The sequence below is a fragment of the Neovison vison genome, chromosome 3, assembly GCF_020171115.1.
Source record: "Neovison vison isolate M4711 chromosome 3, ASM_NN_V1, whole genome shotgun sequence".
Taxonomy (NCBI): Eukaryota; Metazoa; Chordata; class Mammalia; order Carnivora; family Mustelidae; genus Neogale; species Neogale vison.
Window position 1 is genome coordinate 61910190 of NC_058093.1, and position 25201 is coordinate 61935390.

The window sequence follows — 25201 nt, forward strand, 5'->3', positions numbered from 1 at the left end:
ACAGCTGCAAAAACGAACGTTAAATACTCAGTTTGATGCTTTCTGTAACTAAGCTTTTACCTCTCTAGTGAACAAGTAATCCACTGGTCTTCATCCCCAACACTGACCTCTTGCTCAGGTTCACACAAATTTAAATAATACCTATCCGATAACTCATCATTAGGTGTCTGTCTAGGTACATGTAGGAAATTAAATTAAAACCCAGCAGTATACACAAAAGAAGCCAAGAACGTGGCCTCTGCCTTCTAGGTTTTCACAATCTAGTTAGCTTAATTAAACATACCAGGAAAGTGTATTAGCTGAGTAAACTGTAAACTGTGTAAAGAACGCTAAAATGACCACGGAGTACTAGCAAAGAGTGGTGGTGAGAGGAATAAATCCATCAACAGGGGACTAGTTATGTAAGTCATGGTTCATCCCTACAAAGACACAGTACACACCAGGGAGAAAAAATAGAGCCATTTATGTAGTTAAATGGAATAATTACCAAGTTATATGATTAAGTAAAAAAAGCAAGGTACAAAGCAGCACGGTGTATAAGAAACAATATGCACACATGCATTCGTTTGCTCCTGAGTGTAAGGAGATGCCCTCTCCAGTATGGTAGCCAATAATTATATAAGGCTTTTCAGCACTGGATATGTGGCTAGTGTGATTAAGAATTTAAATTTCAATTTTATGTAACTAAATTTCAAAACTGACTCAGTGCAAAATATTTTGTTAAAGACAACATGTGTGTTTTATAGAACCAGAATCATTTTAACTTTGTCTCGTGTAATATACCATTTAAACTGAATTTTTTAATGTAGTGTTTAAAAAAATTTTAAACTATATTTGTGGTTCCCATTATATTTCCATTGGACAGCACTGGTAAACAGTATCCTACCAGGATTCAAAAGAACTAGTGACACAGATTGCCTTAGAAAACCTAGATGCCAGGAACCAAGTCACTAGACAGAGATCTCTCACTACTTGGTCATTTTCTCTTGAATTTTGTGCCATTTGGATATACTGCCTATTAAAAAATAATAAGTAAGTGCTGTGACCTACAAACACCAGTGTAAAGTATGACTGTCATCAGAATAATTATCAATGATATTTTGTATGGACTCTCTCCCCCCAAAAGCATATATGGTACTTTTGAAGAGGTTATACATGGTCTTTGGCAGAAAATGCTCTTTGATAATCTAAGATCACAGAACTGTTTCACAAATTAACAGAACCGGAGTTACCAAATGAGCCCAAGAGATTAAAGACTTCAAGCCTCAAACTGCTTAAACTAGCAAAACCACTGCCTTTTCTTTCACCACCAGAGACTGTTCCATTCTTCATTTTTCCACTCATCAAACATTATTGTCCATTTTCTTGTTCCTTTCTTCATCTATATCCCAAATAAAAACTTAATTATCTCTACATTTCCATTTAGCACTGAGTGTATCTACTTGGCTAAGCAAAGAAGGGGGTAAAAACTAGGAAATAGTCCCCTTCACAACCCAAAAATTTTAATTTTTTTCCATGAAGCAGTAATGTAAAAACATAAGCAGATCACAAAGGGCTCAAGTAAATGAGTACTATATACAACTGAGATACACTTAATATATTTAAATATAAAATGAAAAATGAGATTGCATATATACAGGGTATTATTTCTTTCAAATTTCCCCATCTTATTTTAAAACCCAATACTTGAGAAATTTTTTCTGCTTTGACATAGCTGATTTTTTTTAATATTTTATTTATTTATTTGAGAGAGAGAGAGAGCGCACAAGAGCAGGGTAAGGGGCAAAGGGAGAAGCAGACTCCCTACTGTGCTGGGAGCCTGATGTGGGTTCAATGATGCTTAACCTACTGAGCCACCCCAGCACCCTGACGAGCTCATTTTAGAGCTTAAAATGCATATATCAATGAAAACTGAGTTTTGGGGGGTTGTTTTTTTGTTTGTTTGTTTTTGTCTTTTTTTTTTACACTTTGAATGAAAACTGGTTTTAATTATCAGTGTTAAGTTTAAGGGAGAAAGCCACCATTCTCAATTGCAAAGCACACCCCTTCTTTTCTCACTCCTCAAGTAGGTCTGACATAGGGCTTCATTCATTTTGAGGAAATTCTCCTAAGAGAATGTGTGCAAGAGCATCCACAACTCAGCCCAAGAAAGGCAGGCTCCTCACCAGTCACACATATCACACACCAGAATGACTCATCAGCACAGTAAGTAGAGGTTTTGACTAAGTTCGATTCAGACAGCAAGGCATTCTGGATAGCTTTTAACTATTAAAACAAAATGGCCAAATGCCAGAATTTTTAAAAACTGCTTCTTGACTGGAAATCTTATGAAATTCCCTGTGAAGATCAACAGATGGTAAAAGATGGAATTAAATAGCCATCACGGTACTGCTCCCCTGCCTCCCAAGCTGTGTATACCTTCAGCACAAACCATCATTTCTTAGTATCCCAATGCTGATACCAACAGTGTTTTCGTGTTCAAACCACTCCAATTATCTGTAGGGTTCAGACACCTTGTCTCTACCTTGCTTAAATTTTACTAATCCAAATCCATGATATTCAAATATTCATCACCACCAACTTGATGTGCTTAATATCTGGAAGAATTTTTAAAAAATGGATTTGGTTTACCAAAAATTATAGCAAATATCCCTTGAACACCTTCAGATAACTTTTAGAACTGCCATTAATTTGAACTTATATAATCTGCTTAGTGTCCTAAATCCCTATGATTCACAAAAACATGAAAATCGAAAGTGGTACATCCCCAACATATATATAAAATCCTGAATATGATTATAAAAACTCAAAGGATGCCTGAGTGGCTAACTCAGCTGCCTGTGGCTTAGGTCAATGTCCCAGGGTCCTGGGATGGAGTCTGACATTGGGCTCCCTGATCAGCAGGGACCCTGCTTCTCCCTCTCCCGCTGTGGCTCCCCCTGCTTTGTTGTGTCAAATAAAAAAACAAAATCTAAAAAAAAAAAAAGAAGAAGAAGAAGAAGAAAGAAAGAAAAGAAAAGAGAAAAACCCTAAAAATGCAATTAAGTAAATTCGAGTCTATACCACTTAGAGCTACCAAGTTAATTGAAAACATGTTCCTAGGCTTCACAAGCATACCAACACAAACTTCAGAACTAAATTTTCTTAGCGTCATCTAAGAATGAATTTCCTATGTTCCTTTCTACATACACACAGGATCACAGACAATTAGACATAAGGTAGACATTGCTCCTTTCAGACAAGGTTGCATTTCAAAATGATATATGGTAAGCTGGAGTAAATTACAGGTTGGAATAAGTTCTAGATAAAAATTTGTCCCAATTAAAATGTGAGGTGAAGGGACACCTGAGTAGCTCAGTCATTAAGCATCTGCCTTCCACTCAGGTCACGATCCCAGGGTCCTGGGATGGAGCCCCGCACTGGGTTCCTTGCTCAACAGGAAGACTGTTTCTTCCTCTCCCACCCCCATGCCCCCCCCCACCGCTTGTTTACCCTCTCTCCCAGTGTCTCTCTTTGTCAAATAAATAAAATCTTTTAAAAATATATGACGGGAAAATCAGTCTATTTCTCCTTTCAGATCATTCATGTTTGTCTTTCAAAAGAAGTCATATCTAACTTTCCTGCAGGGGGAAATGTTCACAGATAATAAAACTATCATGGTAAAACCTGCCCTCTTTCAGAGAAAGAGAAAACTGCAGAAGGCTGGTAGCATGGGATCATAACAGAAAATTTTAAAATTAGTTTATTTTCATATGCTAAAATTCTTTTTTCTGCTACCTCCAGCTTCGCTCTCCTAAAGGAGAGCAAAAAGATTTCCATTTGAAATTAAAGCATTTAGCTGCTTTCTGGGAATGGATATCTTAAATAAAAGTTAAAACCTGGAAGAAACTATGCCCATAATCTAGTAGGCACTTAACTTGGGAGTTTTGCTGTCAGCAAAAGATCCAATCGTGGATATCCGAGAATATGGGGGCTGCCTAAGATCATGAGGTCCTTTAAGACATTCACCCTGTCTCTTTCCTAATTCTATTAAAGCAATGATACTTGACTGGCAGGCACAAAAGAACAAGAAACAAAGGGTTGCTCCTCTCTCTGACACTTCCACTTTAGCACAAAGGAAATAATTAATTCAGCAGCTCTTATAATTATCTTGACCACTGTTGACTTAATTTGGCCTAGAAACTACAGCAGGTCCATTAAACATGGGAATGGTAGGGTGGTAGCCATGTTCCGATTTAGCAACTCAATTTCCTGTTTTTCCAGCAGATCTGATACACAACTGTAGCAGCTGTTAAAATTCTGGCTCCTGTCACCACTACTCCCCCCTTGGAGTCATCTCATACTTCCTCACTTCCATTTCTCCAGAAATAATAGCATGTGTGCATGTATGTAAGAGAGATGAAAACCCTCAAGGCCTGGTGATAAATGTCCCATTTGGGTTTCAGCATCTTAACTCTACTTCCTTATAAGTATATCTTGGTATAGGTGCTGAAGCTGTAACTTAGGCTACAAAGTGAAATGGTATATTAAATTTTTAAAAGTATGGTGGAATGCATGCTTTCATGTTAATCCTCCAAATTAATCACATTGAAAAACAATGCACTTTTCCCAATGACACTACCATTTAAAAAATATATTCTGATGTCACTGGCGTTCAACCGTGTTTAAAGTCAGCCTGCACGCTAAAGAGAAAATCAGAATCATTATGGGCACATCATGACCCTAACTGTTATAATTCAGGTGCTTTTTCAACCCCACTTCAAAGGGTTGCCCCTGAACCACTTTGGTTATTTTCAAAAAGTCAGCCCCCCCAACCCCCAGTATGGCATTTCACTCTTAATTCTGCAATTTTCTGCAAGTCTGCAATTTTCTGCAAGTCTGAGGCAATTACAAAAAAAAAAAAAAAAAAAAAAAAAACTCTCTTCTATTAACCAGACAGCAGTAGCCACAGGGCCAGGTGTAGCCACAGGGCCTGCATTACACGGCCTGCATCAAGCACCTCGCTTCACCTCCTCAGGAGGGCACTCTATCATCTCAGGTCATCACCGGAAGGGTGAGTGCAGTCCTGTATTTGGGGAGGGTGGGGCGGGGAATAGTGAGTGCACACGTGAACACACCCAGGAGTGAGAGAGACCAACCACATCCACATAACTTTTATTACATATAATTTGGTGTCTTACTCCATCGGATGGGGGCCCCCAAATGTCGGGGGAAGACCAAGAGGAAGCCAGTGGCATGAGGGTGGTGGAAGAATTCACCTGAAGCAGAACAAAGGAGGGAGCAAGTTTATTGAATAGTCTTGGCCCCAGGACAGCGGAGGAGAGACTGCAAGGAGGCAATGGGCGGGGCCTGCTTTTAAAGAGGGAAAGTGAGGAAGTCTGGGGATGTATGAATTTTCCCTTTTGGGTAACTATGCCAGTTTATAAGTAGCCCACTGGTTAGTTAGGACCTACGGATTTTTTGGGGGGGGGCGGGGGGCGTCACCTGATGGGCCTGTCTGTATTTATCCAAGCGGTCTCTGTGGACCCTCTGTACATTCCATTGCTCCAACCTGTTGCCCAAAAGTGACCTCTACATGTAACTTTAACTTGTTATGGCTATTCTGTTTTATGATCAGTTATGTGGTTAATCTCTTACTGTGCCTACCTTATAAATGAAACTTCATCACAGGTGTGTATGCATGGGGGAAAATGGTGAGTATAGAAGGTTCAGTACTATCCCCAGTTTCAGGCATCCACTGCAGGCTGGCACATATGGAACATGCCCCCCCTGGATAAAGGGGTGGGGGAGGAAGACTACGGTACTTTCTAATCGTGTGCATTATCTCTGAAGCTCTCATTTCAGTGGGCAAAGTGTTTCTAATAAGGAGAGAACGAGAGTAACTAGGGAGAATTAAAATGAGGGATTCTGAGGCAGTTCTTCCCCCCCCCCCCCCTTTCTCTAGCTCCTCTGTTCTCACCGCCTCATAACCACAAACCTGAAAGCCTTAGGAGGGCTCTGTTTTTTCTCTGAAGAGTAGGCAGTTAAGAAACCGACCTGATTCTGTAGTACATATGTTCTCCTCCCACCAAATTTCTGAAGGCTTGTTTCTGAGCAATTTCCCTCAGCTATATAGCATGAAAAACACAAATATAATCAGGATATTGCCCAACACAGCGCACAACACATATTCGAAACCCAAATACCTTAATTTATTGCCAATGAAACCTGGAAATTCTGACCTTAGTAAGGATTTATCATGATGTAAAATGTATTAAAACTTACAGATAGTACCAAGTTTTTAGCTGTCTGGGAGCTGAGCTGAATAGACTTTTTCTCCTGCCATGGCATTCTTTGCTGTCTTAATACTGACATGACCATCCCAATTAAAGTACTTACTCTGTCAAATTACTCCACATTTTCACTCTTCAGCTTTTTTCTTAAGTCTAAACCTATTTAAATAGTTTTAACTTATTTACATTTATGAACACTGTGAACCTAAGCTATATGAAAATAATAACAAATTACCCAAGCTCACTCTAGCATTTTTCTAAAGACTAGTCAGTCTTTGAGAAGCTTTTCCAAGGGATTCATTCCTCAGATATGAAGTTTATATGCAAAACTGAAGACATTTGGCCCTTTATAAATAGTCCTGGGAAACTTCTTTCTCCCATACTTTTAGTTTATTTTTACTGTAACAGATGGGGGAAAAATTTAGTAAAGCAGTCTTAAAAAAAAAAAAAAAAGAGCCTTACAACAACTATCATACTAATGTTAGAACACTGAAAACTTACAGATATGAAATATCTTTAACAACAACAAAAACACTTGGTAGAAGTTATAAAGGCAGTTTGACTTAACTCATAATGTAGGTATGGACTCAAAGACCTAGAAAGCAACTCCTTCAACTTTGCTCCTAAACATCTAACTATGTATTAGTCATTTCTCATGAAAGTGTCTTCAGCACATGAAAGAGAAGTTTAGGACTTCTCTTTAAAATATATTCCAATATCATATGTTAAAATTCTGTAGTGCTTGCCAAAGGACCATGCCTGTCTTCACTTAAAAAAAAAAAATCAATCACTAATCACCATTCTGCAAAATTTCTTACTGTAAGATATATTTTGTTACATGCAAACAGAACATTAATCATTTTCTTCCAATTTAAGTTTAATACTTAGAAGTCCTCCTGCCAGGGGCACCTGAGTGGCTCAGTTGTTAAGTGTCTGCCTCTGGCTGGGTTGTGACCCTGTGTCGAGTCCTACATTGGGCTCTCTCCTCAGCAGGGAGCAATGCTGTTCCCTCACCCTCTCCCCCTGCTTGTGCTATCTGTCTGTCTCTCTCTCTCTCTCTCTCTGTCAAATAAATAAAATCTTAAAAAAAAAAAAGTCCTCCTGCCAGTAAATAAATTTGAATAATCACTACTTCATTTATCAATTTCATAAGTTAGGCCAAGAGGGTCTGCAAACTTTACTAAGACTACAAGGTAAATATTTTTAGCTTTGCAGGCCATATGATCTCTGTCTGGACCATTCCGCTACGACTGGAAAGCAGTCACAGATAATATGTAAATGAGTGGGTATTGCTGTGTGCCAATAAAACTCTACAGAAACAGAGGATAAGAGATTAATATCCAGAATATGTACAAAACTCCAAACATTCAACAACCAAAAAAGCAAACCCAACTAAAAAATAGGCAAAGAACTTAAATAGACATTTCTCAAAAGAAGATATGCAAATAAACAATAAGGACATGAAATGACACTCAGCATCAATAGTCATTAGGAAAATGCAAATCAAAACTACAATGAGATACCACCTCACACTCATTAGGATGGCTACTATTAAAAAGAAAGAAAGAAAGAAAAGAAAAGAAACAGAAACAGAAACGAACAAGGATTGGCAACTCTTGCCCACAGTTGTTGGGAATAGCATCACCAATACGGGAAAGACTACGATCGCCCTCGAAAAATTAAAAATAGAATTACCATTTGATCCAGCAATTCTACCTCAAAAGAATTGAAAGCAGTCTCTTAAAAAGATATTTTGTACTATGGTGAGTGCTGTGAAGTATGTAAACCTGGCAATACACAGACCTGCACCCCTGGGGCTAATAATACATTATATGTTTATAAAAAATAAAATTATGAATAAAATAAATAAACAAAAATTTTAAAAATAGATATTTGTATACCATGTTCCTAGCAGCAATATTCACAATAGCTAAAGTAAGGAAGCAACCCCGTGTCCATCCACAGATAAATGGCTAAGCAACACGTAGGCTATTATTCAGCCCTAAAAAAGGAAATTCTGATATATGATACGATATGGATGAACTCTGAAATCATTATACTAAGTGAAATAGGCCAGTCACAAAAATATATATCCTCTTTGATTCCACTTATACAAGCTACCTAGAGCGGTCAAAATCACAGAGAATGGTGGCCACCAGAGGACATGACGGAGAGGAGAGTGGGAGCTAGGTTCAACGGGCATGAAGTTTCAGTTCTGTAAGATGAAAAGAGTTCTGGAAACGGATGGTGGTGCTGGATGCACAACAATATGCATGTACCACTGACCTGTACATTTTATAATGTTTAAAATAAATCTTATTATATGCGTTTTACCATCAACGACAACAAAATTAGGGTTAAAACCAAATAGGTGGGGTGCCTGGGTGGCTCAGTTGGTTAAGTGACTGCCTTCGGCTCAGGTCATGATCCCAGAGTTCTGGGATCGAGCCCCACATCAAGCTCCCTGCTTAGTAGGGAGCCTTAAAATCTCAAAAAAAAAAAAAAAAAAAATAGGTGAAGGGCCCATTTCAGCCTTCTGGACTTACTTTGCTGGGCCGTAATTTGCTGATCAGAGACAAGCTACTGTATATTAAGCTTGAAGCATAAACAATGTTTTAAAGCTAACATGAAAGTACAATTTCTATGCTAACGTCATGTTCTTTTCCTACATAATTTCTTTGGTAAAGCTCTTAACATCAGGAACCAATTTCCTAGTGATTAAAAAACGTGTTTTACATAAAGTAAGGGCTTGCAAGTTTTCACTAATTAATTAAATGAAAGCAGTTGTCTTAATAACATAAGCATGGCATTTATAAATACACCTGGCATTTCAATATTGTAATAAGGTCATAACGTTATTGAATATCCTCTAACACACTGAGAGGAAGTTAGACTTTGGACTAAAAGTCTAACATTACCTTAACTTCATTTGTCTTATTTGGTAATTGAATATTCCTATTTTTTAAAGTGCACTATAAATTTAATAGCCATCTAATAGCAAAAATAAGCAGCTTGCCATATGACAAAAGAAGGCTATCAGTTAACTATAAATTAAATCATCCCAAACACATGAAAATGTTCAATATTTTGAAGACATAAACCAAACATTTAAGTTCCTTTTAAATCCTAGGCATTGGGGTTTTTCATATGCATTAGAATTTGTAGGAGTTTTTAAAAATATAAAAATGATTTTAGAAGAGTCAAGGCAAGACACTTACAAAGCCACTCTAGATAAAAAATACTCTGGCCATTCAGAGTAATTAATAGGGGCAAACTCCGGGTGCCAACTTGCCTCCTGAGGAAAGCACAGGTATGGGGATCAGATCTTGTTTCTGTTACTCTTTCACCACTTAAAGTTGAGTGACTTTGAGTTTGTTAGTTTAGCTCTTAGAGCCTGGGTTTCCACAACTGCAAAGTGGAGTTAATATACTTCCTCTGAAAGGAGTAGCAAATTTTTAAAAAAATATTACTATAAAGCAACTAAATGGAATCTTTAAAGAAGCAAACTAAAGCTGAAAGTGAGGATCGTGAGTTGCCTGAAAATGATTAATAGCAATCCTCATTCCATCACCTCCATCTCAGATGTTAACACCTACTTAATCATTGGCTCTCAGAACTGATAGCACATTACATCCACTGGAGCAGCATTTAAAACCTCTCCACAGCTTGTCCCAGCATAGGCCAAATAAAACCAGAATAGGTATCAGGTGTGAAAGCATGGTGTTAAAGATCCCTAGGTAATTCTCATGTTGAAACCTCAGCTAAGATACTCAACTTCTAAATAGTCAACAAATGTTAGCTTACAAGAATTCAGTTTATACAATCAGTAAAATTTTAGACCCTGTAATGCACCCAAATAACAGCTTTAAAAAGTAGCCACTAAATCAATTAATTTTTTCTACATCTTCAATGAACTCCATAGCTCCAAAGCTGCAACATTATAAAGCAGGTTTTTTACCCTGGTCCATGCCTAAAAATCTGTTCCGAAATCAAAACATTAACATCACTCAAAGTAAGGCTAACTACACTTTTGACATTTAAATTTCAATGAATTAAAAAAGGAAGGGGGGTATCCGTAGGGGAAGTAACAAACACAAGCAGTAGCTGTTCTAAAGAAAATGTACCCAAACTGACTCTGAAATTTAAATGTATCTTACAGTGGTCAGGAATAGATTTAAAAAAAAATTTTTTTTTAAGGCAACGAACCAGGCAATCAAAGTCCTGGGTTTTCCTTCAGATTTTGCCACTCATTTGTTCTGGGACTTCAGCAAAGTCACTCAGTGTCTCTGGGCTTCAGATTCTCATTTGTATAACATAGAATTGCAGTAGATTTCTTTAAAATGACCTGTTACAACAATGTAAAACTTGGAAAATTACAGAGGGATTCTTCAGAGCAGGGATATCCAAGGAGAACTAAACTAGGCCTCATAGGTTATTAGAGTCATGAGTCATGGTTTAATTAGTTTTGTAGTAAGGAATTTACTTCCCAAACCCAATAATTTATTGTAACATTGAGATTGCTCCCTGCCACCTCCCATAAGCCCCTATCTAGGATACTTTTTTTACCCCACAATTAAATCATTTTTAATGTTTTGGGGGGTTTTGATGAAAGGAAAAAAAGCAATACTGCACTGAATATTCAACAAACATAATAGGAACTTGGGATATGTGAAGGAACAAGATAGAAAAGTGAAATATGACACAATTTTTTTTAATGTTTATACTTTGCAGATATTGATCACTTCTCTAAATAGAATTCAAGATAAAATGATACAACATTTGTATCAGATGTTGAAGCATTTTTGCAGATGTCCCTCCTCAAATTTGGAGAGGGTCAAATTCCTTAAAAGTATTTTCTTCATAGTTGAAGAATTAGATAAAGCAGTTTTGTACATTATTTTCAAGAATGTATCAGTTTAACCTTTAAATTCTCAAAAGTGAAATCTGAAATATCTTAACTGTCGTCATGTTTATCATTAGATAGCTCTTTCCACTCCATTCCTAAGCCATCTCATCTCACCTACTAAAGAAGTATTGATTTCTGAACACCAGTAAGTGTATTTCCTGTACAAGCATATGCAGTCTTTTTTAATTGTTCCTTAACTTAATCCATTTTCAAATCCACCGTTGTTGTTGTTGTTGTTTTCTTAAAAAGATTTTATTTATTTGATAGAGAGAGATCACAACTAGGCAGGGAAGCAGGCTCCCTGCTGAGCAGAGAGCCCAGTGCAGGGCTGGATCCCAGGACCCTGAGATCAGGACCTGGGCTGAAGGCAGAAGCTTAACCCACTGAGCCACCCAGACGCCCCAAATCCACCGGTTTAATACTATCTTACTTTGTGCCCCTTAAAAACATTTCCGTATTCCGGAAAATTGTTTCATCTTCAATTCACGTATCTCTGCAGTTTCATTTAGAGGCTCATGCTTTTATGATTAAGATCTTTCAACCAATGTATTTCTTTACACATCCTGATGTGAGAATAAATGGAAGTATGTATATTACTGAACAATGAAAACAATGGAAAAATAATAGGAACGGAAGTGAGCAGTAACTGGGCTATTTGCGGAGGGGAGAAGACAATTCTAACAAATGAAAGAATTAATTCATACTCTACATGTTTCCTCTATGTAAGCGTTATACAAAATATCTTTTATATTAGTCATGTTGCTTTGAGACTTTTCCATGTTTCCTCTAGACAACTGCCAATGTTCGCATGGTCTCTGATGAATAAACATGCTGTGACTTGCTTCTAAGGAAACGCCTGTCATGTTCCAGGGAAAAATGACTTCTCTACTCTTAAATCAGGGAAACTGCACAACACTCATTCATTAGTTACAAAGTCCATTTTTCCTTAACGTTTCTTTTCTGGAAATCATTCCAGAAAAGGCTCTTTAGAGCATTAGAGCCTTCAGATTAACTATCACAAAAGAAACTGAGTTGGGGGAATATATGTAGGAAAAGTTATATTACATCAAAGGGGTTCCCACTTCAGAAGCTCCAAGAGTGCCCATGTTCAGCCTTCACTGTTTACCAAGACGAAGGTTATTTTCAGGTTCTCCCCATCTCTTGCAGAACTACCTGTTCTCATTACTGTTTACCCAAACGCTTAGCAAGGTGATGATTAGCATATCTGGCAGGAAGACATGCTTCATTTAATATTAACTCACCATGTGACAGCCCCTTCCCCTCCAATCTCTCTTCAAACACGTGAGGACACAAAGAAAAGTATCGTTGTTTGCAGTCTGACTTTGCGCTACGCTTTGGCACCAGCAATTGGCCACAGGCACACACACCCCCCGTCGGAGGCGCTCACCCTGCCGGGGCCCGGAACTGTCATGCGGGCTGACAGCTGGTACACCCTCCCGTGGCCCTCCACCGCTCGCAGAAAAGCCCCTTCCTTACAGTCACTTTGACACTGCTCACCTGCCCGGGCCTAAGCCCTCGGCCAAAGAAACTTTCTTCCCCCTTCCCGAGAGCTCACTTACAGGTATCGTCCGCCGCGCTTCCAGGGCACCAAACAAGGGGCTCTTTGTTACAGTTTCTGCTCCAGGACTCCTCACCCAATTCCTGGCATTCAGCTGCCCTTCAGCAACTCCGAGCAGCCCCGGTAGAAAAGCAATCAAAACTACCATAGCCCTCCGCCCCCGCGCCCGGGCGGCCTCCAAGGAGGCCGGGAGCAAGCAGGCTCCTCCGCCGCCTCTCCCGCAGCCAGTGAGTCAGGCAGCGAGCTGCCAGCCAGGTAAACGCGCTGCGGCCTTGCTGCCCTCGCCCTCCCCGAGAACTTCCGCGCGGCGCTCTGGACTTACCCTGTGGGGGCGGCGGGAGGCGTGGGCGCCGCCAGGGCGTTCTGCGCGCGCGGGGTTCGGCTGTCCATAGCCCTGCGGGGCGCGGCGCGGGCTCCAGCTCCGAGGCGGCGTGTCACTACTAGAGTGGGAGAGGCCGGCTGGTCAGGGCGGGCCGCGCGCCTACCCAAGGCCTGAGCGGGGCGGGCCGCGCGTCAGGAGCCCGCCCGAGCCCCCCAGCCCCGGGCCGGTCCGCCTCCGGGTGCGCTTCCACCTGCGGGCCGAGGCTCCCAGCCCGCGGGCGCCGCCGCCTCAGGTCCTAGCGGCCGCCGGCAGCTTCGGGGGCGGAAGGCGGCGCTGCAGCCCCCGCCCCGTGGGGCTTACTGGGTAGCCATTTGGCGCCTCTCGGGGCGGGAGAGGAGCTCCCCAGGCTGGAAGGAGGAGGAGCGGGGCGAGAAGCTGGGATCCGAGGCACCGCCGCCACGCCGGCAGCGCGTCTCGGGGCTCCCCCGGCCGAGTTTGCACAAACAGAACGCCCTGGGAAAACTTTTCGCGAAGAAAAGTTAGGAGGGCTAGTTCCTCTTTTCCCACCCAGGGCTCCCACTTTCTTTTCAGGAGACAGTGGCTCCCCTGTTCTTTCCCGCGGCTTCCTCTCCCACTCTTCCCTCCCCCGGACCGCGCGCTCCTAGTTGGTCTCTCAAGCCGGGACTTGAAGGAGGGGAGCGCGGCAGCCTCTCCCAGGCTCAGCCCCGCGCGGGCCCGGCGCACGCAGCGCCTCCCCCTGCCCTGCGGGCGGGGTGGCTGGCCCTCTCGGGGCGCCGCAGGGCCTTTCCCAAGGCGGCTTACTCACCCTGCCCCATTTCCCAGCCCAGAGCCTCGGAGCTCGCCGCCACCTCCTCCGGTCGGCCACCCAGAAGTGCCGACGAGCCTCGGCGGCATCGGAGCGAGAGAGGCAGTGAGCCAGAGACAGAAACGGGCGGGGGTGGGCGAGGACCGAGTAGGAATTTCCCTCCCACCCGATTTCGGGTCTTTGGGGTCCGGCTGGGGGAGCCGAACGGAAAGGAAACTCCCATTTAGAGAGTTCCCATTCCCATCGCTAGGGCGTCGCTTCGGAAAGCCGGGCGCGCGGGAGCCCAACAGGTGGGGAGGAAGGGAGGGTACCTGCCCTGCGAGAACCAGCCGGGAGGACCCGGGCTGCCGCGGAAGTGCGGAGGGAAAACTGGCCGAGCGGGGCCTGCAGCTTGCTCTCCACGTGGTTCGACCTTCCACATCCTGGGCGGTTTGTTTTATTTTTCCAACCCCCAACTTGACCTCTAAGGTGGCTGCTATTCGGTTAAAAGCGCACCTGTGACGCTGATTTTTCTAATCTGTGTCAGGTTTAAGCTTGCCTTGTCTTCAGAGGCATATTTCTTTCGTTCTTTTTAAGCATATAACAGCTGTGACATGAGGACTGGAAGATAATATCTGATGATAACCTATTAACTAAGAACAAATGGTAGATTTTATTCACCTCTTGGAAATTTTACAGGAACAAAAGAATCACACAGCTGGGTGCTTGTTCGTCCATTTTGGTTCCCAAGCACATGCTCTGTAGATGGTTCTTTACACCTGACAAACAGGTATATTTGCATATCTCGTATATCATAAATGCCAGCTGAAAGGTGCAAGCCATTTTTGACAGGCCCAAAAGCTTGTCTCAGACCAGCATGTCTTTATTATTATTATTATTATATGGTCTTTATTAGAGTTTATTGATAACAACAGAGAGCTTAAAAAGTCAGGCTTATGGCTTTATTCCGAAGCCTGGACTACATACATAATAGTCTGCTATCATTTTATCTTATAGTGTTCTTAAATAAGAACACTTTCAGAGGGCGCCTGGGTGGCTCAGTGGGTTAAGCCGCTGCCTTCGGCTCAGGTCACGATCTCAGGGTCCTGGGATCGAGTCCGGCATCGGGCTCTCTGCTCAGCAGGGAGCCTGCTTCCCTCTCTCTCTGCCTGCCTCTCTGCCTACTTGTGTGATTTCTGTCAAATAAATAAATAAAATCTTTAAAAAAAAAAAAAGAACACTTTCAGAAAAATAATGTGAAATTAAGAAATTAACCCTAAACTACAGTTTAAGAATAAAAATATTTCAATAAACGTTTGCAGAGACTAGGTGAAAGCATGGTAAAGGAGGCCTCTGCTGTCATATTAGCATCAGGTAACCAATCTGTGTTAATCACTTCACCCTAGTGAGAAGATCACGTTTGACAGGTAGTAAAACTGATATATAAAACCAAGTCTTGACTTAATGCTCCTTAATATTTAAGCACTGTAGCAATCAACTAGCATACTAAATGTCAGCTGAAACTAACATATTGAATACCTAGCAATATGCCATCTGTCTGTTATGGGCAGTCATTACTATGTACTCCTTTCTGTGCATGATACATTCTTTTCAATGTATCTTTACATATGAAAAGGGGGAAAAGTGCCTTATTTTGATATTGAAACCATATCAGAAAAGTTGCGTTTTAATATCTTACCTGCTTTAAATATTAATCAAATCAATTAAATGTATCTGGCTTTTAGTCTCTAAATAACTAAGATTAAACAATTTTATGAGTTAATCTTGCCTCTAAATGACTTACAGTTGCTTGCACAGACAGTAGTACAAGTATTGAGTAACGGTGAAACTAAAGTCTATTGACTTTCAATCACTAACTCAAGATTACATTTTAATTAGTTTCAATCTTAATTTATGACATGCTAATAAATATTGACTACATTAGTCTAAACTGAAACATCAAACATTTTCATAACATTTCATAACTGCTGAAAGCATTTTCAGTTATCACCAGTTTTTCCTGTCCTAGTTTTAGGTATAGGGGAGGATTATACTCTCAACCTCATTGAAAATAGATATAGCGTTGTTTTAGTAAGTAAACGTGAACAGACATGAAACGTTTCATTTCCTGGTGGAATCACTGAAGGGCCAGTGCTTGACTCTATGTTCTCTTTTCTAGCTGCTGCAATCGTGAAGTGAGTATTAAAATGGAAGGGCACAGGACTGAAGTATCCTGTAGGCCAACTATTACTTAGCCTTCCTTAGGTATAATCATGACTGACAACTTTCCAAATCACTAATAGCCTAGACCTGATGTTCTTCTCATATTATACTAACCTATATCTCCTAGAGTCTGCTAGTTACATACATAGTTCATTAGCAAAACAGTAATCACAGTTGCTATAAACTACCTGCTCTCAATCCTTCCCTCTGGTTATGCTGAACTATTGCAAAATTACCCAATTTACAAGATTTGGGTCAATTTCTCTTTGGAAATCTCCCTTCCTTCAGTCCATCCAACCATTTTTAATGCATGTACTTGGGTATTTTCTCTTCTGAAAGACCTTCCTGACTACATAGGTAGTATTAGCCCTTCCCTTTCTTAGCCCCAGCAAATTCTATTGAGTGGGTCCAGGGCCCCATGGGATTTTCAGTTTTCAGTTACATAGTAACGGGGTGTGTGGTGGAGTGAACTTAAGGATCCATGTCTCATCCTTTGTGTCCTGAAAGTCTTGCCCAGAACACTGAATGCTATTTGCAAATGTCTGTGGAATGGATGAAGGAGAGAAGAAACACTTTAAGACTCCATTCCTCGGGGGGATTTTAAGAGGCAAGTGGGACTTTACCTCAGGACAGGCCTTTTCAATTTTAAAGAAGAGGTAGGGGTCCCTGGGTGGCTCAGTCCTTAAGCATCTGTCTTCAGCTCAGTTCATGACTGCTCAGCATGAAGACTGCTTCTCCCTCTTCCACTCCCCCTTTTTGATTCCCTCGCTCTCTGTCAAATAAATAAATAAATAACAACCTTAAAAAACAAAACAAAACTGGTAGACCATTTAAAATGGAGAAGATACTGAATTTGTTCCTTTTGGGAAAAACTTATTCTACATCTACCTGATGGAGTTAGTTTCAAAATCACCAGGTAGAAAGAAGATCCATTTAGCTATATGTCTTTTCAAATGATAGTTTATGTTCTAGATTTCTGCTTGGAGAATATTAAAAGAGAAAAAGGTTTACATACTTAATAAATATGTATGTGCTTATATAAAAAGCAGACACTGTATGAAGTGCACAATGCAAAAGTTATTGGAGAAATAGAATTGGAGTTTGTCTAAATATTTTGTAAATTATTTGGGACAATGAAAAACTTTTTAATATTTATGTTTTTATTCGAGTATAAGTGTCACAGAATAGATCTATTTAAAACAGAAAAAATCAGGGTGCCTGGGTGGCTCAGTTGGTTGAGCGACTGCCTTTTTGACTCAGGTCATGATCCCAGAGACCCGGGATCATGTCCTGCCTTGAGTCCCGCATAGAGTTCCCGGCTCCATGGGGAGTCTGCTTCTCCCTCTGACCCTCTCCCCTCACATGCTCTCCCTCACTGACTCTCTCAAATAAATTTTTAAAATCTTAAAAAAAAAAAAATCATACTTAAGAGGTGATCTATCTTCATATGTATTTCACTTTAGCATAGTATAGCCTAAAGAAGTGCTTATGTCTTCCTAGAGTGTGTATGTGTATGTGTGTGAGAGGTTTTATATAGCAAGATCAGAGATGTTGCAAGGTAGTATTCAATTTTAATGAATCTCTTCAGACTTTGTATTTCATAGAAGCCCCTTAATCTCAGTCAAGTATGTCTTTATTATTATTATTAAGGTCTTTATTAGAGTTTATTGATGACAACAGGAATCTAAAAGTCAGGCTTATGGCTTTATTCCCAAGTCTGGAATATATACATAATAGTTTATTATCATTTTGTCTTCTTATGGTATTCTTATAATTTACAGAATACTCCCACATGATTTAAAACATAGAAAGTGTTGTTAGAAATCAATGTCTTCAATATAAATACTCCATGAAAGAGCTTTATCCTTTATCCTGAAGTACCCAAATCCTTTTTGTCCTCTGGAAGCCAGGATTCTTAGACAGGTTTTCTACTTAGTCACTACTGTCCCTATCTTTATCATTGGCATAACTGTTTTTCCTTCCTCTCTTACTTCTCATCTTATTTTAATGCCTTTCACTTTCAAATTGCCCAGTAATTGTTTCATAGGTGAAAATAAATTTTATATATATATATATATATATTTTTTTTTTTTTAAGATTTTGTTTATTTAGTTGAAAGAGAGAGATTATGGGGTAAGGTGGGGAAGGGGTGCTCTTCGCACCAAAGACAGAAATACATTTGAAGGAATTTGTGAAAAATGATTAAATTTTTAAATGTGTGTTTGTCTAATGTCTAATGTATATAATTATGGTAAAACTTACAGATTAGTTTTGTCCATTGAAATTAGTTCCAGACCAAATGTTAATTACATTTATTTAAAAGCAAAACAGGGACACCTGCCTGGCTCAATCTCTGGAGCATGCAACTCTTCATCTGAGGGCCATGAGTTCAAACCCCACACTGGGTGTAGGGCTTACTTAAAAAAAAGAAAAAGAAAAGAAAAGCAAATGCAACAACTAAAGGTTGTATTATTTACGTAGTTTTTAATAACCATGGTAATTTTAGCCATTTTTATCTGTAAAGAATGTTCATAAAATATATACTATGTGAAATAAGTAACATACTCAAATGAAATGGTAGTATGATTATATTTTTAAGTGTACATATTTCTTCTTTAATTTTTATAGATCACATGTATGAGGGTACTTGAGTGTGGAGGATGTTATATTTTTTATGGTTTTTTAAATACTACTAGAAGAAGTCATATTTGGTTATAATATTTCTAAAATATCAGTAAATCCACTTTTCTTCTATGAAGTTTAACATTTGTATCAGAGTTTGAAGAAAATAGGAACAATACTATTTATAGAATAAAATGTAAATTGTGCTTTTGATAACCTTATGTTTGGAATTAAAATTTTATTATCACATTATAGCATTTATCATTTTTTTAAGATTTTATTTATTTGACAGAGAGAGAAATCACAAGTAGGCAGAGAGGAGGCAGGCAGAGAGAGAGAGAGGGGGAAGCAGGCTCCCTGCTGAGCAGAGAGCCCATGCAATGCGCAGGTTTCGATCCCAGGACCCTGAGATCATGACCTGAGCCAAAGGCAGAGGCTTAACCCACTAAGCCGCCCAGGCGTCCCCCATTTATCTTTTGGGGGGGGTCATTTCTATGTAAGCATTCTAGAGATTAAAAGTACCAAAATAAAAAAATAATAAAAATGTAAAGGAAATGGAAGTACCAAAATAAATATGATTTCTTGCCCATTTCAATGAGCTTTTAACTTATTTTTTATATTTCAAAACTTAGAAAATCCCTGTATATTTTCTTTGCATATATTTATGAATTAAATTTTGAATAAAGGGAGCATTTATTGAATATCTATAATGCCTAACACTGGGTTTGAGAAACAAAGATGGCAAAGATACTGCCTCTGCCCTGGAGGGGCTGATAGACCACTGGGTTTATCAATAATATTTTTGTGAGACTCAATCAAGTGAAAATCTAAAGAAAATTGTTCATTAGTCATTTGAAGGATTCCTACCTCTCTTCTAACTGATAAAATTAAACATTTTTTTCAACCCTAATTATCAAAAGAAGAAATGTCTGAGTTTAGTATGCAATGGCTCTTATAAATGGCACTGTATTTCTATATTATCACATATATTTCTAAGCAATTAGAATGTATGTATTATGTATAATGCATGTATTATTAACATGCATACATTCCAGGATAGAGGTGAGGCCTCTGGAAACATGCATGGGCATGCAGACGTTTAAAATATTAAGTACTATAGGTATGCAGGAGGGCTGAGTTTTCAGTGCCGATCCAAATTCCAAGCTACAGATTCTGATATATAACACCAAATTGTCTAAAGTCCATTTTCTTTTTTTTTTTTTAAGATTTTTTATTTATATATTTGACAGACAGAGATCACAAGTAGGCAGAGAGGCAGGCAGAGAGAGAGAGAGAGAGGAGGGAGCAGGCTCCCTGCTGAGCAGAGAGCCTGATATGGGGCTCGATCCCAGGACCCTGGGACCATGACCTGAGCCGAAGGCAGAGGCTTTAACCCACTGAGCCACCCAGGCGCCCTAAAGTCCATTTTCTTACTCCCACTTTAAGATGTCTTTTTGTCACAATGAATTTTCGTACCTAGATTCTATAAATCTGTTATTGGTTAGAAGTAATTGTCTAACTCATTGGAAAACAGTGAGCCCTTTTATGTCATTGAAGTATCAGCACTGTTCGAAAGACAATTATCATATGGTCTCACTCATATGTGGAATTTAAGAAACAAAACAAGATCATAGGGGAAGAGAGGAAAAAATAAAATAAGAAGAAATCAGAGATGGAGACAAGACCTGAGACTTTTAATCATAGAAAGCAGGCTGAGGACTGCTGTGGGGGAGGGGGGGGGTTGGGTAGCTGGGTCGTGGACATTAAAGGGGCACGTAAGGTAATGAGCACTGGGTATATCATATAAGACTGATGATAAATCACTGACCCCTATCTCAGAAACCAATAATACATTATATGTTAATTAATTGAATTTAAATTTTTAAAATGGAAAAAGAAAAATTTCCAAAAAAGTATCAGCTCTGTTAAAATTAACCTTGTGATTTACAATTTAAACACCATTCTCATATGGGTGTTTTCTCTCTTTTCTTAAAAAATCAAAACAAAAACAGGCTAATGACCAAAAAGTGAACTTAAATTATATCTTAATGCCTATTGAATTGTAACTGTAGATGGGTGCTACTTTTCTCCCTTAAGGAGATTTGTAAGCCCTTAACTACTTGCCAGTGTCCTTATATCTCAAAATGTACAACTTTGACTGAGGCAGCCACGGACTCTGGCATTCCAAACATAAAATGTAACAAGTCTCAGCATATTGCATTGTGCCAGGGCTCCTCATCCAACAACTGCTTTTTCTCTTGGGAGGCTGAGCACGTGTGTGGTTAACTAAGTACCACAGCAGTTAAGAGCTCAGACTTTGGAGCCAGACAGATTTGGGTTCACATCCCTGTCTTGGCTACTCACTATCTGGGAAACATTAGGAGAGTTACTGTTCTGGGAAAGAATAAGCATTCAGTGAAGGCGATATAAGCATCCGATAAGGGTGACAGAAACCCTTTTCTTAAAGAATGGGAGCCACCTATGTCTTGGTTAAGGCCTAGTCTGTAAAGCGGAATGTTCTACTTCACGTTGGGAGAGTCTGCCTCTCTGTGCTTATGATGACCTTGGTCAAGTCATTAAGCTACTGAATCTTCAATCTCCTTATTTCTATAATGAGTTTCAGTTCTTTTTAAAAATTTATTTATGACAGATCACAAGTAGGCAGAGAGAGAGGGAGGAAGCAAGCTTTCCTCTGAGCAGAGAGTCCGACGTGGGGCTCAATCCCATGACCCTGAAATCATGACCTGAGACAAAGGCAGAGGCTTAACCCACTGAGCCACCCAGGTTCCCCATGGGTTCAGTTCTTTTTCCCTCCATCTATGTTGAGTAATCAAGCCCCTTGCATTAAAAGCTATTGAACTTATGTATAACGACTATTAATAACAAAACTTCACACCGTAACACCTTGCAAAGTACTTTCATTCACTGAGTATAGTTTGAGTCCTTTAAGAGTTTGCAGAGATAAACACTCATATCCCTATATTACAGTTCTATAAATTGAAACAAATGACTTGCCTGAGGACTCAAAACTAGGGAAATGGCAAAATGAGAAGGAAAAGTTATTTTTTTTATTTTTTTTTTAGTAACATTACAATTACCTTGCTGCTAGGATAAGAGGTTAGTCCATAGAAAATTAGTATTATTATATAAATATCATGCTGAATTATCATTTCCCATCTCTGAATTCTAGGTCAGAAGTACCGGCTAGAGGCACCTGGGTGGCTCAGTTGGTCAAGCATCTGCCTTTGGCTCAGGTCATGACCCCAGGGTTCTGGGATCTAGAGCCCTGAATCTGGCTCCCTGCCAAGCAGAGAGACCACAAGCAGGGGGAGCAGTAGAAGGAGAAGAGTAGCTTCTCCCTCTCCTACTGCTCCCCCTGCTTGTGTGCTCTCTCACTCACTCTGTCAAATAAATAAATAAAATCTTTAAAAGAAAAAAAACATACTGGCTGCCTAAACCTGCTTGTCCCAAAGGGATCTACTTTAGCTTGGGGAGACTTTGAGACTGTGGATGTTTCCAGTTTCATCCAAGAAATATGAAGGTCAGAAAAACAAAACACAGAAACTTAAAGATGATCAGAAATTCAGATGCATTCTGGAGTGAGCCACCCTTGACCTAAATCAATTACACTGTATATTTCTCTCTACCGACAAGAAAAAAAAAAAAAAATTCACCTGAGAATAAAAAAGGCAGCCAGTCAAGAAAAATAACTCACAAACTATATATTTGGAATATGGATAGTATGATGGAAAGAGTACACTACTAAAAGTCCAGGTAAAGTAATAGAAGTTAATGTATCTAGCACATATTAGGTATAGAGATTGTTTTTTTTTTTTTTCTAATTTCGATCTTTAATTACTGGCTATTTTAACTATTTTGCCCTGGTGAACACGGTAGACGTGGGAAAATGTGATAGGAAAGCAGAAAAGGGTGGAATTATAAACTGTATATATGTGAGTGTATCAACGTGAGTCTTTTTCATATATAAATGGGGAAAATAATACCTATTCATTTTTCTTTTAAAGATTTTATTTATTTATTTGACAGAAATCACAAGTAGCAGAGAGGCAGGCAGAGAGAGGGGGGAAGCAGGCTCCCCACCGAGCAGAGAGCCTAATGAGGGGCTTGATCCCAGGACCCTGGGATCATGACCTGAGCCGAAGGCAGAGGCTCAACCCACTGAGCCACCCAGGCGCCCTAATAATACCTGTTTATTAACAGACTGAACAGAATGTCCAGCACATTGAAGGTACTCAAGCAGCTTTGACCATACAAGTCTAAGTCTGAATTAAAAATGTATTCAGGCATGGGGCACCTGGGTGGCTCAGTGGGTTAAGCCTCTGCCTTTGGCTCAGGTCATGATCTCAGGGTCCTGGGATTGAACCCCGAGAGCACTGGGCTCACTGCTCAGCAGGAAGCCTGCTTCCCCCCTCTCTGCCTGCCTCTCTTGAGTACTTGTGATCTCTCTCTCTGTCAAATAAATAAATAAATCTTAAATTTAAAAAAAAAAAAAAAAAGGTACTCAAGGGTGCCTGGCTGGTTCAGTTGGTTAAGGGACTGCCTTTGGCTTGGGTCATGATCCCAGGGTCCTGGGACTGACCCCCTTATCAGCTTCCTTCTTGGAGGGAGACCTGCTTCTGCTGCTCCCAGTGCTTCTGCTCTCCTGCGATCTCATTCTGTCGAATAAATAAAATTTAAAAAAAAAAAAAGAGTACTCAAAAAAAGAAATGGTAGAAGTTGCTATGCAGATCGCTGTTGACTAATGTATTTTCTTCTGGGTATATTACATTTATCAGGCATCACAAGATACTTTGGTAGAAGATTATTTGCATAAGTAATTTTCCTTGGTTGTTTTTGTATGATTATTTATAGGAGCTACTGTATAAATTCAGTTAGTATATATTTTCTAGTTCTTTACAGTTTTCTATTGTAATATATAAGGTGGATAACTTTGGTCAACAAGAACAAATATTCTCATACAGAGATCTGGGAATGTACTAAGTAAATATATAGTTATCTTTGGAATAAAAAAATAAAAATGGAATTAAGATGTTCTTTCTGGGGCGCCTGGGTGGTTTAGTGGGTTAAAGCCTCTGCCTTCAGCTCAGGTCATGATCTCAGGGTCCTGGGATCGAGGCCCTCCTCGGGTTCTCTGCTCAGCGGGGAACCTGCTTCCCCCTTCTCTCTCTCTGCCTACTGTGATCTCTGTCTGTCAAATAAATAAATAAAATTAAAAAAAAAAAAAAAGATGTTCTTTCTGAGGGTTTGAAATGATATTACAACCATATCATTTTTAACCTCTGCATTTCCTGACTGCATGGGAAATATTTATGACAATCAGTGACCTTTGTGTGGAATGTTACTAAAACACAGTTTTATGTCAGGCAAATATGAGACTACTTTCTATATATTTTGGTTTGGATTAAGAATTGCCTCATAGCCCCAGGCATGATTCTTGTGCATGTTATAAATTTTACTACCTGTCAATGCTATAAAACAAGCTGAGGTATTGCTAGCATTATTTCAACACCCAAGAGCTTCCTTCCAATGCTTTCTGAAAGATCTCACCTTTTCTTTTTTTTTATGATGATAGAGGAAGTTGAGGAATTTTAAAAAGTGAGTTGGTAGAACATACTAACGGTAGTTTCAGAATACTATCCTTCCATTTATGAGTTCTGTGCTTCAAATGACATTGGCTGTAGAAGTCTAACAAAAAAACAATAAATATACCTAGTTATTTCAGCATTAGCATGTCTTTAAACTTGAACATCAAGGCAATCCTTGATGTGTTGGCTAGTCAACTTTACACTTACAGTTTTATTAGTGGGAATTCATAATCCCCATATCTAAAGGAAAGTTTGGAAAATAATTTCATAACTTTTAGTTTCTTCATCAATAAGACAGTGATAAATTGGTATGATATTCTATAGAGTTGGAAGGTTTGAATTATGAATAAGTAACAATTATACGTACAAAAAAGTCTGTCACAGATGGGAATTGTAAAATGTTAAATCTGAGAAAGAACCATCTCTTACATTTATTGGAAAACAGAGACTTCTAAATAGAATTGTCAGTGGGCCTGGGTGGCTCAGTTGTCATTAACCACCTGCCTTTGGCTCAGGTGATGATGCCAGGGATCAAGTCATATTGACCCCCTGCTCAGTGGGAAGCCTGCCTTTCCCTCTCCCTATACCCTTCCCAACCCACTCGTGCTTTCTCTCACTATTTCTCACTCTCAAATAAATAAATAAAATCTTTTAAAAAATAGGGTTGTCAGATTTAGTAAACAAAAATACAGGATGCCCAGGGGCAGAACTTCCCTGGGGAAGGGGTTCGGGATCTTCAGCCTGGGTCGTGCTCCATGCCTGCACTTGTCCCCTGCGGGGATGCTGCCTCTGTGGTGCCCTGTGTCCTGCAGGCTGGGTTTGGCTGAGGCTGGACTGGGTGCCAGATGTACCCCGCCACCCCAACC

The 25201-nt window shown here is 39.7% G+C and overlaps 1 protein-coding gene across 6 annotated transcripts in view; it reads right to left on the reverse strand.

The window, feature by feature from the left end:
- COBLL1 (cordon-bleu WH2 repeat protein like 1) overlaps positions 1-13938 on the reverse strand; it is a 168546-nt gene extending 154608 nt beyond the window's left edge. For all 6 annotated transcript variants that reach the window (XM_044242232.1, XM_044242229.1, XM_044242228.1 and 3 more), the window contains exons 1-2: positions 13906-13938; positions 13080-13197 (exon numbers count right to left, since the gene is read on the reverse strand). In XM_044242232.1, the coding sequence (XP_044098167.1) occupies positions 13080-13197; positions 13906-13915 (128 nt within the window). In that variant the 5' untranslated portion in view covers positions 13916-13938. The remainder of the gene's footprint in view (positions 1-13079; positions 13198-13905) is intronic.
- Between the last annotated feature and the right edge of the window lie 11263 nt (positions 13939-25201).